The sequence below is a fragment of the Palaemon carinicauda genome, unplaced genomic scaffold, assembly GCF_036898095.1.
Source record: "Palaemon carinicauda isolate YSFRI2023 unplaced genomic scaffold, ASM3689809v2 scaffold512, whole genome shotgun sequence".
Classification (NCBI taxonomy): domain Eukaryota; kingdom Metazoa; phylum Arthropoda; class Malacostraca; order Decapoda; family Palaemonidae; genus Palaemon; species Palaemon carinicauda.
Window position 1 is genome coordinate 108473 of NW_027171776.1, and position 19223 is coordinate 127695.

Consider the following 19223-nt stretch of genomic DNA (forward strand, 5'->3'; position numbering starts at 1 on the left):
CTTTCTTCCATTTCAGTATTTTGTGGCTAAAGTGTAAATATTTATCACTTATTTCTTGGTTCTTCATTTCTTGTCATAATTATAAAGTGTATAAGCTATCCAAAGTGTCAAGTACACATAAAATCAGCTTCATTTCTATTTACCTTTGATCATCTACTTTTCATATTTTATTTCTTATCCTCATACCTTAGTTCATCATGTAAGAAATTCACGGGTTTAAATTCTTCCCATCAAAAAACAAATTTCAAATTAGCATATAGCACTAACTAAAACTTTGAAAATGCCCACTACGGAAGCTTCATGCGAAGAAACCCAAAGCTGTGATCAAATCTACTACCGTATTCTACTTGATCTTTGCATCACTCAAAATTTTCAGTTATTTATAGAAAAACCCATTGGGAAATTCTCAAAACATTTGGCAAGGTCCCATTAAAGTCCTTTATAATAAATACCTATAATTACAGTACCTAGATTGCTTATGCATCCCTTTGGGACCTTTCTACAGGACCCTCTGTACTTTTTATCTCTTCGGTTACGGATTCTTAAACTGCTTCGGTAGCAAACAGTGCCTTAGGTTCTGTAAATAATTCCTGAAACTTGCGTTTAGATATACGACTCGCTGTACTTTATATCTCTTCCGATTCTAATTCCCAAACTGTTTATATAGCAAACAGTACCTCCGGTTCTGTAGATAATTCCTGAACCTTGTTTAAATATAGCTTGGGCTGTGGCACCCTAGCAGTACCAGCTGAACTCGGCTGAGTCCCTGGTTAGGCTGGAGGAACGTAGAGAGTAGAGGTCCCCTTTTTTGTTTTGTTTCTTGTTGATGTCGGCTACCCCCCAAAATTGGGGGAAGTGCCTTTGGTATATGGATGGATTAATCCTACAAATATCAACAGGTCAATCGAGATATTAATCCTACTAATGTTAACAGCTCAATCTGCTTTCCTAGGTCGGCTGAACTTTTGGATGTACAGTATACTACAGTAATAGGTAATCATTTGACGAACTGTTATTGCATCATGTTCTGCATTCAACTGTATACCCGTCTGGCGTGTACAGTATGTATTTTCCCCAAAGTTAGACTACGCTACTGAAATACAAGTGCTTGTTTCACATATAAACAACTGTGTGTGAACTGGATTCTTGTTATTTGGAACTACCTTTTGCAAAGTACAAACTACTGTGACTCAGTTACAGCAAATACTGTAAGCAAATTTATTCTTTTTTTCTTTTTCAAAATTTATTACAATAAAACCCTGATTTTCCTAAAACACTACAACATCTTTGTTAACTGTAATCAATCTATGCATAATCAGGATCTGGGGAAAAATTATTGTATAGAACATTTTATTAAAGCATACCAGCTGAACTCGGTTGAGTCCCTTGTTAGGCTGGGAGGAGCGTAGAAAATCGGGGGAAGTGCCTTGGTATATGTATGTATGTATATTTAGCAACAGATATGATTAAATCATACTTTACAAAACTTAATAATAAAAAAAGACTTGTACTAATCAGGCTAGAAGTTACAAGAAGTTTTTCCATGATTTAAGACTTCGCAATGGAAAGTATAAACGATAAACCATAAATAGTTTGTCGGCACAGTATTCTATATAGTAAGGAAGCATTATGTGCGGTAAATATACGAAGACATGGAATAGTACGGATGTTGAAGTGGTTAGACACAAGAACAACAGTGTATTACTACTACAAAATGATTTTAATTGTAGGTACTTTCTGAGCAAGGAAAATGATGGATGCATTTCAGATGTGTCCACAAAGTTACGATACTTTCTAGCACAAAAACAGTAGAAAAACATGGCGTCAGGATATATAATATGTAACAAAATTCTTTTGTTAAATACCACCAAAATCGTCTGGAAAAAAGTGTAATTTCTTTCATCTGTAAAATTAGAAACTGGTCCGTTTTCCCAGAGCTTTGTAACACCTTAATCAACATGGCACACCTTCTTAAAGGTTGTTCTTATAATTGCCATTTCATATCATAGAAAAAATCTGAAACAGTTTCAAGTTATTTCACGGGTAAAACAAATAAATATTTGCAATCGACACAAAGGTTTGCATGCCGACTTACCGAGTGAAAGGTGGCCGGCAGACTGATTGCGTTTGATGTCCTCGACGTTGGATGTGATATTTGTGTCCGTGCCATTCATGATAACAGGGGTGTCCTCGTCTTCAATGATCTGAGAGTAGTCCAGTCCTTGAGGTACACGCAGAATAGCTATACCGAGATACATGTCAAGTGCTTCACTGTAAAAAGGAAGGCGAGACTGAGTTTAGCAATTCACAGGAACTCGCCTACGTACTACGCAAAATAGAAAATGTTACGGATATTTCATCAGAAAAAAACGTACATTACTATATAGATGTTCTTTTAAATTTCATAATTGAAAAAAAAAGTATTAAAGAATTTAAAATCTACAAATAGGGTAAAGTAACAATTCTTATGGAATTATGTATAAAAAAAAATTGATCATAACATACTGAAGTGTGTTAAAGTACGCCCTCAGCTCTTGACGATCGCACTTGCCCCAGTTAGCCTTGTATCCGAGAAGAACCATGTTGGGACGCAGTTTCCCTAAACCAACAAGCTACGAGAGAAAAGAAACAAACAATATTCCAAAGGTAAATCAATGGTTGACTAAAGAGAATAAATGCAATATTCTCCTTACTTCCTTATATAATACATTCAGCTCGGCTACATTAAAAGGACCACGATAGTTTGGACTTGGGATGAGAGTGGGAGGGTCAGCAGTAGTTTGGGAGTAGTAGATATAGAGTGACAAGATGAGGACTGATTGGGAGAGCCAAAACATGTACAGTTAGACACACGAATTCCTGGCCCACCTCAATCTGAGGATGTGAACCCCATCACAAGTGTGGCAAGTTCCTACGTGTAGCTATTCCCACCATGTCTGCCTTCTCTTCCTGTTCGGTTACTTGCCGCATAGTAAGGGTTCGATGGGGTGGAATTCTTGTATTCCAACTGTACATGAAGACCTATAACTGATGGGAATTCAGGAGAACTAAACAAGATAGATATAGAGAAATATCTTAAGAATGACCCAATAAAATTAAGCCATACAATGGACAGTACATATAGTATTAACACCTCCATTTATAAACATATGTATGTATGTATTTATAAACAATACATGATAACATACAGAACTCTTAAATAGTTTAGCATACTAATTGAATACTATTGAGAAAAAAACCAAACACAAGTCGCCTACCTGGAAAAGACTGCGGGAACCTTCCTCCAAGTTGTTTCCTTCGACAAGAGAATAAAAGGCACGGATCTTATGGCGGCTCAACCAGCTGTAGGACTGTCGGCTCAGCACGTTACGGATTCTTTGAGTTTGGGGTCCCTGCATAAGAAAAGCGCTGTGTCAAATGTCTTTCCTAAGTCTTATTCAACAAGGACTTCCAGAATACAGAAGGTCCTCAACTTTTGAAAGTCAAATGTTCTTAAATTTTGACCTAAGATAGGCTTCACCTGACTCGCACGTCTGCGATTTTTAGCTGTAAAAGTCAACAAATATCCGCCTTCTTGCTTACTGCAGTAAATTACAGTACTGCATTATGAACTTTTGATATATCTGAGAGATATGATTTCAGCTGGATTTCTGTTTGTATCTAAATGTTTGTTTCTGTTTGTTTCTCTAAATGTTTTTTTTCTGTTTGTATCTCTAAATGTTTGTTTCTGTTTGTATCTCTAAATGTTTGTTTCTGTTTGTATCTCTAAATGTTTGTTTCTCTAAATGTTTGTTTCTGTTTGTATCTCTAAATGTTTGTTTCTGTTTGTATCTCTAAATGTTTGTTTCTGTTTGTATCTCTAAATGTTTGTTTCTGTTTGTATCTCTAAATGTCTGTAAGGCAAATATTTTTAAGTTGAGGACCTACAAACAAAATTGAAGGTATTTAAGGACAAATTATACACCAGTAAAATATACTCCTCTTGCATTGAGTTTATTAAATACAGTCTTCCTAATCTGAAATCTCCAAATGATCCAGAGAGAATATAATAAATATTGTTTTCATGGGGAAATCAAGAACTTTATAGATAAAAAAATTCATTTCCATACTTCAAATGAGCACTTAAAACATTTACACAAAACATACACAAATTACTACACCTTAACCCTTTTACCACCAATGGTCGTACTGGTACGTTTCACAAAACTCATCCCATTACCCCCATGGACTACCGGTACGTCTTTGCAAAAAACTGCTATCTACATTTTTTTGCATATTTTTTATAACTTTATGAGAAACTTCAGGCATTTTCCAAGAGAATGAGACCAACCTGACCTCTCTATGACGAAAATTAAGGCTGTTAAAGCAATTTAAAAGAATTATGTTGCAAAATGTGCTTGAAAAAAAAAAATTGCCTGTGGGTTGAGGGTTGGAAAGTTCCAAATAGCGTTGGGGGTAAAAGAGTTAATATCCTATATCCACATTGGAACAGACTTTGTAGATAATTAGATGCTGAAAAACTACCATGGACTTCAAACGGATTACTGCAACTCACCTGAATGACATGTCCAAGTGCAAGTAGAGAGATGTTCTTTGTAATGCTCTGGGCGAAGTCGACTAGCGGAGGCCTAGATCCGGCGGGGCCGCTCAAGACGAGGAGTTGCGGGCGGTAGTTCTTGACGTGTTCCTCTACGGCCACCAGATCCAACGTCGCCTTGAGTGCCGTCACGTACGTCTGGGCTTGCGTTGAAGAACCCCAGTTCACATCTGAAAGCACAAGAGATAGTTATTCTAGTGAACCTCAAATAAAACTCCGTTATAACTGATTTGACGTTGTTACTGTTTTTAGAATGATTTATTGTTAATTTGTTCTCATCATTTATTCATTTCCTTATTTCCTTTCCTCACTGGGCTATTTTTCCTTATTGGAGCCCTTGGGCTTATAGCATCTTGCTTTTCCAACTAGGGTTGTATTCATTTCCTTATTTCCTTTCCTCACTGGGCTATTTTTCCTTATTGGAGCCCTTGGGCTTATAGCATCTTGCTTTTCCAACTAGGGTTGTAGCTTGGCTAGTAATAATAATAATAAGAGAAACTAAGTCTTCTTTGATAGATTCTTACATTGTGACTTCATCTTCTAATGGTATCAACTACCCAAAATAAAATTCATTAGTATTATCAATTTCCAGCCCAGATCTAAACAAAATTTACATAGGTCCTTCCAGGCAATGATAGAAATATGATTTAGAGAAGTATTCAACTATCAGATAAGATCCAAGAAAGTAGACTGAGGTGGTATGGTCATGTCATGAGAAGAGATGAACAGTATATTGGGAGGAGAGTGACGGAAATGGAGGTACGGGGGGCGAGAAGGAGAGGGAGACCAAAGCGAAGGTGGGTGGACTGCATCAAGGATGACCTTCGATCAAAGGGATTAACCGGTGAAGAAAGTAGACTGAGGTGGTATGGTCATGTCATGAGAAGAGATGAACAGTATATTGGGAGGAGAGTGACGGAAATGGAGGTACGGGGGGCGAGAAGGAGAGGGAGACCAAAGCGAGGGTGGGTGGACTGCATCAAGGATGACCTTCGATCAAAGGGATTAACCGGTGATGAGGGGTGGGACAGGTAGATGGAGAAAGCTGACCAAAAACATCAAACCCACATAGAAGTGGGAAAAGATATAGACAAAGAAGAAAAAGAAGATTCAACTAAGTTTTTTACACAGGTTAATAAAAATTGTATTCTCCATGAAACCGGTTTACGATGGATATGAATTAGAACAAAATGTATGAGGGGTACCAGTTCAACTAATTTAACCCTTTGAATGCCAACTCATCACCAAATTATTGGCACTTAAGTCCAAAGCCTTTTTCTTTTATAGACATTTTACATAACTCATCAAAGATTGGATTTAGCTAAATCAATTTCCTTTCAAATTGATGCTATCACTACATCTTTTGTAAAAATCTTTCTAGGCGTAAATGATAAAAGAGAAATAACTGGACTTGAAAAGTCAAATGACAAAGAAGCATTGAAGGGATTAGAAATATCTGGATGTAGAATACATCCAATGCTGCTAAAAGGTTTTAAGTAATTGTCTCGATGGTTGTGAACTAGAAAAAACTAATATAAATAATGTACAGTATCGTTTACAGCGCTAACAACATTAAGAAATTGTCTCAATAGTTGTGAATTAGGGAAAGTATATAAGAAAGAGGGGTAGATGATGATGGTTTCGGCATGCTCTTCGCACTCCACAAGAGAGATTAGTTCACCAAACTTTCAACTGGGCTCCACAGGGCACTAATAGTTAGAAGACCCAGGCCTACATAGCTGAGGACTATAAAGCGTGAAGTAGGAGATGAGTGGAGAAGTACCAATTTAAAAGCTCAAGATAGAGATGACTGGGGAAATCTAACCGAGGCCCCTTGTGTCAATAGGCGTAGGAGGAGATGATGACGATGATATAAGAAAGTGTTGTACAGTATCTCTTAAAAAAGTACTTACCAGGGTTGCGGTATGACACAAAGAGATAGAGTGCTACGACCACGACGAATGTGACCAGGGCCATCACGTAATCGATCAAGAACATGACAATCAAACACAGAAGTCCACCGACAAGACTGACCCACAGGTTGTAGTACTGAAAAATATACATTAATAATTTGAATATCATGATAAAAAAAATATGTTAGAATACTGTAGTAAAAGTTTTTAAATACTTTGTTGATTAATGAAAGTGACTTATTTGGTTTAAAAAACAGGATCTAAATTGTCATCGATTACAGATAATACCTATCTTATATCAAACAAATGAAGCACCAATATTCTATTTCCCTAGAAGTCAATGCTAGAAGACCTAAAGGGAGGGAGAAGGTACCAAGTGCTAAAATAGGTTGCCACGGAGAGAGAATTATGGAGGGCGACTGAAACACGAAAGGACCTGCCTTAATGAAGAACACTACAATAGTAGCGTCACTATCCAACACTACATAACCCTTTTACCCCTTTTACCCTTTTACCCCCAAAACACATCCCTTTACCCCCATGGACGTACCGGTACGTCCTTGCAAAAAACTACTATTTACAATTTTTTTTGCATATTTTTGATAATTTTTTGAGAAACTTCAGGCATTTTCCAAGAGAATGAGACCAACCTGACCTCTCTAGGACAGAAATTAAGGCTGTTGGAGCAATTTAAAAAAAGTATACAGCAAAATGTGCTTAAATAAAAATAACCCCTGGGGGTTAAGGGTTGGAAAATTCCAAAGAGCCTGGGGGTAAAAGGGATAATATGGAACATCACGAAATAAGTCTGTTTTATTAAACATCTGCTTCCTTAGTCAAGTCTGTGTACCGCAAAATGATAAACTTAAATATCATACAGAATACTTTACATATACTGCCATTTCCAACCAATAAATAAACTTTAACCCTTTTACCCCCAAAGGACGTACTGGTACGTTTCACAAAAGCCATCCCTTTACCCCCATGGACGTACTGGTACGTCCTTGCAAAAAAATGCTATAAAAATTATTTTTTTCATATTTTTGATAATTTTTTGAGAAAATTCAGACATTTTCCAAGAGAATGAGACCAACCTGACCTCTCTATGACAAAAATTAAGGCTGTTAGAGCAATTTAAAAGAAATATACACCAAAATGTGCTGGGAAAAAAGTAACCCCCTGCGGGTTAAGGGTTGGAAATTTCCAAAAAGCCTGGGGGTAAAAGGGTTAATCTAAAACATAAACATATATTTAGCACTCACCTTGAAGCCAGGCCTCCAACCAGGGGATTTGATGAGAGAAGCATGGAAACAGGAGAAGTTGATTAAGCTGTACGAAGCCAAGAAGAAGTTGCTCAACAGTGTTCCTACCAAGTTCAGGTCACCTGTAAAAAAGGATACATTTATAGAATATGAATTTAAAATTGCATTTAAAATGCAGTTACTGTACACATAAAAATGACGTCTGATATACAATTACGTTTCTGTTTTACTAATATTTTATATTACGAACATTACTAGGTGCTGAAACTTTCACTTGATTTTAAAAATGACATTACAATTCTGTTTGTGTTTTACTTATAGTTACATTATTACGAACATTACTAGGTGCTGAAACTTTCACTTCACTTTAAAGTGTACTGTATACATCAATTATATGCAACTAAAAATACTATTTCCTTGCAAAATAAAACGAACCCTAACACAATGCAGTGTGAGTTGAGGTATCTAACTATCAAATTTATCTAAAACTTAATAAATAAAAATATAAAGGGAGGAAGGAATGAAAGTGACTGATGGAATACAATAATTAGGGAAAAGATACAGTACAGGAAAAAAAGAGAGATATTATCCTCTTGCTTATGAATGGAAAACATGAAATGCACTGTTATAAAACTTATCCTAAATGGTTTTTGTAATAACTTTCCTAACTACTACCTGTAAACACCATACAGTCCCTTGCATGACATAGTCCATAAACATTAGAGACCAATTTGATATCAGAATCTACAGTCATCATCCTCATCCTCTATTAGCGTGACTTTATCCCATTCGTATGGGGTAACACGGTTGCCTTCTTTTGAATGACTTTGCTTTGGCTTTGGGGTGGACCGTAATCCCGACCGGCTGCCCTGCCTGCCATCGCTAGACCCCGGTAGTGTATGTTTGTGTTGTACTAGTCACCATCGCCCTTCCTCCCGGCAGCGAGGAATCATGGCGTGGTTAGGTCGACAGTTCGAGACGTGTGAGGTGTCTGTTATGTTTTTAGAAGGCGTTGGAATGGCTGTGTTTGTGTGTGTATTAGCAATATTGTATAATATCCTATTGCGAGTCTTGGAAAAGAAACCAAGTCCAATCTTTAGAAGGCGTTGGAATGGCTGTGTTTGTGTGTGTATTAATAATATCCTATTGCGAGTCTTGGAAAAGAAACCAAGTCCAATCTTTACCTATCATGATGCAGGCCAACGAGATTACGAAAACAAGGAGGTAGCCGCGGACAGGATCGTTGTTGGCTCCGTACCCCTTGGAGAACATAAAGATTCCAGGGTAAAGCTTATCCTTGGCCAAGGCCTGAAGAACACGAGGCGCCCCAACGAGAGAGGCGATGGCCGAAGACAAAGTGGCGGCGAAGCAACCAGCGTAGATCAGTGGACCCCAGGCGGCCATCAATTCCATAACCTGTTGGGGTTTAGAAATGTTTTATTTGAATCCATTTAAATCCCTGAAAATCTCTGGTCACATTGATATAATATTAGAGACCTTTCATTGCAATTGCACAATTTTATTTACACAAACTTCAGTTCCAATATCATACATACATACATATACCAAAGGCACTTCCCCCAATTTTGGGGGGTAGCCGACATCAACAAGAAACCAAACAAAAAAGGGGACCTCTACTCTCTACGTTCCTCCAGCCTAACCAGGGACTCAGCCGAGTTCAGCTGGTACTGCTAGGGTGCCACAGCCCAACCTCCCACATTTCCACCACAGATGAAGCTTCATACTGCTGAGTCCCCTACTGCTGCTACCTCCGCGGTCATCTAAGGCACCGGAGGAAGCAGCAGGGCCTACCGGAACTGCAAATCGGCAGAGAAAAATTCCACTTACCTGAGCACTGTTTTGAAGACCGTATTCGCAAGGTTCTCTCATGTCGCCTGGTTCTCCTAAGTTGCATGAAGCATTGTTGAACACTGGGTTTCTCCTGTAGTCGTACTCTTCCCCAGATTCCATTGTCTCATTTATGTAGGCTTCGTATGCTGTGGTATTGCCTGAAATAAGTGAGAAATGCAAGATTATTCAATGTCACTACACAAGAAGAGAATTCAATATTACTCTTTATCAAAGCATTAACTGATAAAAAAAAAATTACTTTTCGCAGATTCTTACATAAAAATGATCAGAAATCCATTGGGATCTCAAATGCCTAAGAACAGAAAATCTGTTCCAATGTTGGAAAGTAAAAGTTTCAAGTATGAAAACATAATGTGTCAACTCTCTTTTATTGTAAGGTATTTATACATAACTTTTAACAGACAGAAAATTCAATACTTAGGACTGTGAAGATGTTGCAACTAATAGTTTTTGAAAACAATATCAGATGGAGCAAAGTTTGCGAAAAATTTTGACCAAGAAAACGGATTTTGAGCGAAGTGAAAAATCTATTTTTGGGTGAAAGAGCCATGTCGTGCTGATGGAAGTTCCTTCATTAGTAGCTTCCTAAGTTATATGTGACTACAGTGATATATCCCAGAGAATTTACCGAAGGTACCCAGAATTCTAACTCCTGGAGCGAGTATCCCTTAAATTTCTCCAAGGGATATCGCATAAGGACGTATCTTGACACATCTCATAGCTATTTACACCCCGAATAGCCTTTCACTTCGAGAGGGAAAGTGGCAAGAAAAATAGGAGAGTCGTTTAAGAGGTAAACAACTCGACTCTCCTAATGTACTGTAAATAGTTCGCCCAATCGACACCGTACGGCGCCACCAAACCATTCTTTCGTTTGTAGCTTTGGTGGCCAGTATTTTTCCTGTGTTATCTCGCTATTTTCAAAGCTTTTTCATCGTGTGAAACATTTTGACCAAGAAAAGGAAAGCATTTAAGAGTAGGATGAAATAACAGCCTGCGTCGGACTGGCGTAAGCAATGGGGAATTGGATATGTGCAATTCATTTCCTTCGGACTGCCAGTATTTTTGGGTAATGAGATATAAAAAGTGGTAGGATATAATCAACTGGCATGCTTCAATATTCCTGCAATACAGCTTCATTAGATTATGAAGTTACTGACCATGTGTGCGCCAAGGAAGAACACTTTATTACTGTTTTAAGGCGGTCTTGACAAAATACGAACGCGTAGGTAAGCTGCGATCAAAAGAATGAGTTTATCAGAGACGAACAGTACTATGAAGAGAGAGGATATGTAACAGCTTCTCACCCATCCTCCTCCTTAGTTTCCTAGACTGGGTTAAGTCTTTTTGGGGTGCAGATATCTATGGTTATCTACGGATACGTCCCTGATTATACACGATATTTAAGGATAGTCGTTCTGGGGGTTAGAACCCTGTGATACCCGACAGTAATTCTCTTGTAATATCACTTGCAGAAATATTATACAGTAGCTGCCAGAAGGAACTTCCATCAGGACGACATGGCTATCTCACCCAAAAATAGATTTTTCCTACGTCAAAATCCATTTTATTTTAATTGTTTACTACCTCTCTAGGGCTGTAGCTCAGCTAGCAGTATTAGTAATAATAATAATAACGATAACAATGATAATAATAATCTTTTAATGCACAAACCTGATGCGTCACGAAGTGCGGCTGCCCCCAACATCACTGGATAGATAATGTATGTGATGAAAGTAGTAAAGATGGCACCTAATGTACCCTTTGGAATAGCCACAGCAGGATCCTGAGGGCAAAAAAGACACATTGAGAAACGGTATACAGTACTGTATATCCCAAAATTATTTATGATGCCGTGCAATATATCCTAAAACAATTAAAGATGTAATTCAATATATCTAAAAATCATTCAAAAAGTAATGCAATATATCCTAACAATTCAAGATGTAGTGCAATATATGAAAAAAATAATTTAAGACTATTTTAAAGACCTGTACAAAGAACGGAATGGTAAAACTTTCTCTTTACCATTGAGAAGCAAAACTATACTTTCAATCAAATAAAAAATGAAATTTAATTGTACTGATAATGTATCAAATGGATAATTAAGGTAAGTGTTTAAAAAATCAAAAAGCTAGATTGACGGCAATTACTATTTTTAGGACAAACCCTCGTAGAGCTACAATAAACGGGACCAAAGTTTAGTCTAAATCAATAATTTTTTAAAATAAAATTATATTGTATAAACACTTTTAAGTGGGCTCCACAGGGCACTAGAATAGTTGGAAGCCCCAGGCCTACATGGCTGAGGACCATGAAGCGCGACGTAGAAGATGATGAATGGAGAAGTATTGATTTAAAAACTCAAGATAGAGACGACTGGCGAAATCTAATCGAGGCGCTTTGCATCAATAGGTAGGAGATGATGATGATAAACACAATGCTTCGTCTTCACTCATTTGACAACTACAGCGTCAAGTACCTTCAGATCTCCGGAGAGATTAGCACCCGCAACAATGCCAGTTACGGCAGGGAAGAAGACACCGAAGACACTGAAGATGTTCTGGTTGCTGCCTTCGAATCTACGATACTCCGCCGCTACATTATCCTTCAGGACCTCGACTGCAATTGAAAAGGAAAATGTTATAATTCCTTTCTGCAATGGCGTTCTAAAAAAAAAAAAGTGTACTTGGATATACAGTACTGTTCATAAGACTCCAAAACTTCTTCTCACATTAAAAAAGGGTACAGTAATTGGATATACCTGGATATACAGTGCATAGACTCCAAAACTTTTTAAAATTCATTCATAAATTGTCAAGATACGAGTGTTTGAAAATTGACAGTTCTCAAAAAGCATTTTTCTTGTGATTTTAATTTTTCCTACTCGGCCCCTGGAGACACTCAGTATTCTGGATTTTTATCCATGGAAGCCCTTGCTGGGGTTAAATAGGGAGCTACCAACTACAGCATAGCTTGAAGGGACAACATGTACAATATTTAGATCAGTGGTTCCCAACCTTTTTTCTGTCATTTCCCCCCGGCACCCAGTTCAACCATCCAGATTTCCCCCTTCATGCCCCACCCAGCCCTCATGGCCACTCACCTGCCTCAGAAATGGGCATGACACTCCAATTCTCCCCTTGAATATCATGTACTATGAGGACATTTTCCGCTTGTTTTAGTTAGTAGGTAGTGTAATTATTTCCCCCTGGAAGCTTCAAATTTCCCCCAGGTTGGGAACCACTGATTTAGAAGCTCTTCCCTTCCTTTTCTTCCCAATTAGATTACCAACTTCTTGAAAGTCTAAAAATTTAACTTTGTGATCTCGTTCAACAACTTTATAAGAATAAGGAACCATGAACCAAAACAGACTGAATTACTTCATTCAAAAACTTATTGTAACTTTAAAGATTTTTCAACATTATTATCTAGTGCATAAAATCACCCCCAAATTCCTAAATTTTAAGCAAATCGCAAACGCGTAAATGAAATCGATAAACCGACAAGCGTGTTCAGTAAATGCAAACTGCCGTATCCCTAAGGCCGAGCATTGTACCATTAAAATCTCAAATACTATAGAGATAAAGAAATCACTTTAGTACAGTGCACCTTTTAACTCTTTTACCCCCAAGCTATTTGGAACTTTCCAACCCTTAACCCCCAGGCGTCTTTTTTTTTCAAGCACATTTTGCAATACAGTATATATTTTTTTTTAAATTGCTCTAACAGCCTTAATTTTTGTCATAGAGAGGTCAGGTTGGTCTCATTCTTTTGGAAAATGCCTGAAGTTTCTCATAAAATTATCAAAAATATGCAAAAAAAATGTAAATAGCAGTTTTTTGCAAGGACATACCGGTACGTCCATGGGGGTAAAGGGATGGGTTTTGTGAAACGTACCAGTACGTCCATTGGGGGTGAAGGGATGAGTTTTGTGAAACGTACCAGTACGTCCATTGGGGGTAAAGGGATGAGTTTTGTGAAACGTACCAGTACGTCCATTGGGGGTGAAGGGATGAGTTTTGTGAAACGTACCAGTACGTCCATTGGGGGTGAAGGGATGAGTTTTGTGAAACGTACCAGTACGTCCATTGGGGGTAAAGGGATGAGTTTTGTGAAACGTACCAGTACGTCCATTGGGGGTAAAGGGATGAGTTTTGTGAAATGTACCAGTACGTCCATTGGGGGTAAAGGGATGAGTTTTGTGAAACGTACCAGTACATCCATTGGGGTAAAAGGGTTAAACAATAAACCAAGCTTTTAAAACCTACGATTGAATCCTAGAAATCCTTGAGCAGCTTCCTCGTCGGAGGTTGGTCCAATAAATGCACCGACGATAAAGTCGATCTGTGACCCAATCAGTAAGAACAGGAGACCCATTTGGACCTGAGGAATAAAGATGTTCAGTGCAAGAAAATTTTTATGAAGGAACCACGTGTACTATCGTACGGTATTCAACATTGCAAAATTCAACTATTTTACACCCTGAACAATGAATCACTTATAAATTTTAAGAATGAGTTCCAAAACAGAACGTTTCTTGAGGCCATTAGAATAAATACTTTAAGTACAAGGAACTTTATAAAATAACTGCGTGTACTATACACGTATAGTATTCAACATTGGAAAAAGCAATTATTTCCCAATCCCAACTGCACTTACCCTGGTGACCCAATCCATACCGACAATAGCGAGCCCCAGCACCGCTATCAGAGTTACTGTGCCGACAACTCGCGTGTCGTTCACTCCGCCATCGATGATTATTGTACCGTTAAATTCATACTTCAACATATCCTGCAAGAAAATACAATAAATAATCAAATTCTCTTTTATTTTATACTTTTATAATGATGAATACTCTCTATATTTGTGGTTTTTGTGTCTGTTACACTTTACAAATATTTTGAACATAGAATTCTTGGAGATAGGAACTCCCGATAGGACATTTTTTATGTTTGGAACTTATGATTATGAATTTTTCAAGTTGAGAACTTACTATAAAGATATTTTTAATGTTAGGAACTTGAAAAAGCACATTTCTCAATTTAAGAACTTGTGGTTTTTCAGTAAACAGATATCTCCAACTGAAATCATGTCTCACAAAATGTATCAAAATTTCATAATGAAATACTGTAAAAGAATATTATATATTTTAACCCTTTACCCCCAGGCTCTTTGGAAATTTCCAACCCTTAACCCCCAAGGGGTTATTTTTTTCCCAGCACATTTTGTAGTATATTTTTTTTTAAATTGCTCTAACAGCCTTAATTTTTGTCATAGAGAGGTCAGGTTAGTCTCATTCTCTTGGAAAATGCCTGAATTTTTTAAAAAAATTATCAAAAAAAGAAAAAAAAAATTTATAGCATTTTTTGCAAGGACGTACCGGTACGTCCATGGGGGTAAAGGGATGGGTTTTGTGAAACGTATCAGTACGTCCTTTGGGGGTAAAAGGGTTAATGCAGTGAGCAAGAAGGCATTTTCAATATGAAACGGGACTTTTTGTTGACTTTTGCAGCTGAAAATCGTAGGCCAAAATTTAATAAGATTCCACTTGCAAACAGCTTTTTTGGGCTCAGGCCATGTCGTCCTGATGGAAGGTTCCTTTAGTAGCTTCCCAAGGGTATATATGACTACTACAAAAGGAACATATACCCTTAGGAAGCTACTAAAGGAAGCTACTAAAGGAACCTTCCATCAGGACGACACGGCTATCTCACCCAAAAATAGATGTTTTGCTTCGCTCAAAATCCATTTTTGGAACCTATTAACCCTTTTACCCCCAAAGGACGTACTGGTACGTTTCACAAAAGCCATCCCTTTACCCCCATGGACGTACCGGTACGTCATCGCAAAAAAATGCTATAAAATTTTTTTTTTTCATATTTTTGGTAATTTTTTTTTTTATTAGAAAATTCAGGCATTTTCCAAGAGAATGAGACTAACATGACCTCTCTATGACAAAAATTAAGGCTGTTAGAACAATTTAAAGAAAATATACTGCAAAATGTGCTGGGGAAAAAAATAACCCCCTGGGGATTAAGGGTTGGAAATTTCCAAAGAGCCTGGGGGTAAAAGGGTTGATGGCTATTTTAAATAAAATTGAAAGAATATTGAGCCGGTATATATTTAGCCTCATTCATTTCTATATTTTTGCCCTTTTTTTCACTTGAGCACCTGCCCTGAAAATGTTCTCTGCGCGTCCCTGCAATTCAGTGCGAATGATTACCTTCAGAGAATCGCAGAAACCGATGATGTAGGTAGCCGCAGCGATGGAATTTGCCACGGTGAACATGAGACCTATAGAGCCGCCAAACTCAGGTCCCAGGGATCGAGATATCATGTAATAGACGCCACCTGAAATGGGGTGAGAATGATTATAGTCAATTTCTTTTAGCGAGGCAGATTTGCACCGACTCGCAGGGGTGCCCTTTTAGCTCGGAAAAGTTTCCTGATCGCTGATTGGTTGGACAAGATAATTCTAACCAATCAGCGATCAGGAAACTTTTCCGAGCTAAAAGGGCACCCCTGCGAGTCGGTGCAAATCTGCCTCGATAAAAGAAATGGACTATTGTTATTATTGTTAACTCGTACTTATCTGAAAATTTAAATTTTCATAACTGGTTTCCTAATCTTTAAAATTAAAGAAAATGAAGATTGTTTTTAATGTCATAAACATTATTAAGATTAGAGTTTCTTAACACTAACCCTTTTAGAATTATATATTTTAAAAGTTAGTACTGTAAATATGGAATTTTGTCCTAAAAAGTAAATATTATGGAATTATGTACTAAAAGTGGAAAAGTGAGAAAAATATTCCAAGAGAAAAGTGGAGCAGACCCATTTGTTTTTCTCAAAATCTAATGCCTTCCTTTCAAGTGAAATGAGAGAGAGAGAGAGAGAGAGAGAGAGAGAGAGAGAGAGAGAGAGAGAGAGAGTGAGAGAGAGAGAGAGAGTGAGAGAGAGAGAGAGAGAGACCTTCCAAGATCTCCAATACCCAAGTATGTATATTGAAAAATATAATTTGCATTTGAATTGAGGTAATCATAAAAAGCAAGCCAGAAAATACAAATAGGCGGAGAATTAATATACAGGGGCAGACCCACTTGCTCTGTTCACTTACCAGCTTGTATCCGACCATTTGTAGCAACAGCAGACATGGAAAGTGTGGTTATGGTAGTGACAAGATTTGCAGCGAAAACGATGATCAGAGCTTGTACTGTGGGAAAGACCAGAGTATTAAAGATAATTAATACATAATCTTGTTAATATTACAACTAAAATACTGTACATGTTAAGAATATACAGTACAAAATGTACTGTACTATTATTATAGTTATCCTTACTAGAGAGAGGTATTTTTTCTATTATGTATAAACAACACGTTTTCTTCGACTGGCTCATATTTTTTACAGTAAAACTATTTTATTCTTGGCCTGGCTGGCGAATTTCTTTGTATCATGAAAATCTTTCCGTAATACGAGGCGAAAAAACCTTCGCATCATGAAAATTTTGCATGCAGAAACATTTGCATCAAGAGGTATCACATTATACTGTGTATGCAAATAAAATGAATTTGGCCTTTTACTTGCAAGGAGAAGTTTCTCAAGGTACAGTTAACATAAGTAAAATAATTACCACTTCCTCGCAGGCTTTTCCCTTTTATGCTTATTGGCACTGCAAGGCCTCCAACCCCAGCGCCAGGCCATATAGCCCAAATTTATAAATCTAATACTATTGCAATAGCAGTAATTTCTAAAATATTATATATGAACATATGTAATAATTAGTAAGGTTTAAAAGATCACTCGTGAGGGCAATGGCAAAAAACTTCAAAAGTTCAAACTTGCAGCCGATGTTTTCTTGTTGAACAGGCTGACATAATGCCTGTTTTTTTTTAGTTTATATACGAAAGATTTATTTTAATGTTGTACCTGTTCTTAAAATATTTTATTCAAATTGCTCATTACTTCTCTTGTATTTTATTTATTTCCTTTCCTCACTGGGCTATTCATCCTTGTTGGAGCGCTTGGGCTTATAGCACCCTGCTTTTCCTACTAAGGTTGTAGCTTAGCTAGTTGTAATAATATTAATAGGTCATTATCTCTCTGCAACCAGGATACAACCTTGGGGACCAGGCAATGAGTTCTGACAAATCAGTGGATAGGCAAGCGATGAGCGTGACAAGAGTTTGGGACCAACAAGCTGCGAGTTGACGTGGAATAAGCTAAGCCATCGCCAGACCGTAAAGGTTACCAAATGCAGTTATTAACCAGAAATTTAAATAAACAGAAAAATACTTACTGACACCTGCTTGTCCCACCATCCAGGAGACACGCAGGAACAACATGACACCCCAGATGTTGAGGAGACATCTCATCTGTCGGGAGAGGACGAAGGGACAGTTTAGAGGGATGCCAGTGCCGGTTCAGTATGTGGCCTACCTTTCGAATATGGCCTACGAAATTCTATCTGTTTTAGTATGAGGCCTAACCTAGCCTAACCTTACCTAACCTAACATTACCTAACCTGACATTACCTTACCAAACCTAACCTATCCTAACCTAACCTAACCTAATTAACCTAACAAGCCAGGTAAGCCACATACTAAACCAGATTAAAAAAAGGTAGGCCACATACTAAACCAGCACCGGGAGGCCTCTCTCTTAACTCACTCACACAATTCAAACATATCTTTAAAAGGAGCCTTTGTAGTTCGTTGGGGCAGACCGGATGTATAATTTTAAAAGTTATGATGAAAAATCACACTTTAAAAAGGAAACAAACACAATAACACCACCTAACTTAAGGTTCCAAAGCTAACCTAACCTAGGAGCCTATGTTTACCTACCGGGGTAGGTAGCATAGCCTAGGGTAATGTTCGCGTAGGCCTAGCTTACGTTTACCTACCGGTAGGCCAGAAATTGTTACTTTTCCAAATATATATCTCGTGTAATGTTCGACCCTTACTTTTTTAACTGAAAAATAGGCCTTCAAAAATCGAACATTACACGAGTATATACGGTATTTACTGGAGGGCTACGCCCCTTTGACCATATCCTTAAGCTTGGTTTACATGGGGATAGTTCACTAGTGTCAGTAACTAGTGGCAATTAAACTTTCCGGGATAGTGAGCATTTGCACGGGGATAGTTTGCTGATGCCAGTAAACTATACCCGGGTAAAAGTGTTATAATAGTGACCTGAAAACTATTAAACCTGAATACAAATGCTAGCGAAATAAATGATAACATATAGAGAAAAATATTAACTGGAAAGAAATTATTTTCACACACCAAGGTCCGCCTGAACAGACTTTTAGTGTCTGATGGAGGGCGAGAAATAAACCAGTAAAAGTAAAGTAACCCTAAACTAAATCACAATTATTTCGGAAATCGTAAAACTCGCTTTATATCGTATTTCAGACAAAAAAAAAAAAAAAAAAAAAAAAAAAAAAAAAAAAAAAAAAACTTTTATTACTATGAACTCACATAAGAATATAACAATATACTTCATACGGAAAATTACAAAATATACTTACATATACTCCTTCCAGCCATCCAAACTTAATGACCTTGCCTCT

General features: G+C 37.5%; 1 protein-coding gene across 2 annotated transcripts in view; it reads right to left on the reverse strand.

The window, feature by feature from the left end:
* The window catches only part of LOC137637062 (bumetanide-sensitive sodium-(potassium)-chloride cotransporter-like), a 35403-nt gene extending 16186 nt beyond the window's left edge, over nt 1-19217 (reverse strand). For both annotated transcript variants that reach the window (XM_068369369.1, XM_068369368.1), the window contains exons 1-16: nt 19182-19217; nt 17946-18021; nt 16765-16860; nt 15871-15998; nt 14307-14438; nt 13916-14030; nt 12127-12266; nt 11319-11430; nt 9621-9781; nt 8957-9188; nt 7773-7894; nt 6511-6646; nt 4556-4767; nt 3258-3392; nt 2506-2612; nt 2096-2271 (exon numbers count right to left, since the gene is read on the reverse strand). In XM_068369369.1, the coding sequence (XP_068225470.1) occupies nt 2096-2271; nt 2506-2612; nt 3258-3392; nt 4556-4767; nt 6511-6646; nt 7773-7894; nt 8957-9188; nt 9621-9781; nt 11319-11430; nt 12127-12266; nt 13916-14030; nt 14307-14438; nt 15871-15998; nt 16765-16860; nt 17946-18021 (2080 nt within the window). In that variant the 5' untranslated portion in view covers nt 19182-19217. The remainder of the gene's footprint in view (nt 1-2095; nt 2272-2505; nt 2613-3257; nt 3393-4555; nt 4768-6510; nt 6647-7772; nt 7895-8956; nt 9189-9620; nt 9782-11318; nt 11431-12126; nt 12267-13915; nt 14031-14306; nt 14439-15870; nt 15999-16764; nt 16861-17945; nt 18022-19181) is intronic.
* Nucleotides 19218-19223: the final 6 nt, after the last annotated feature.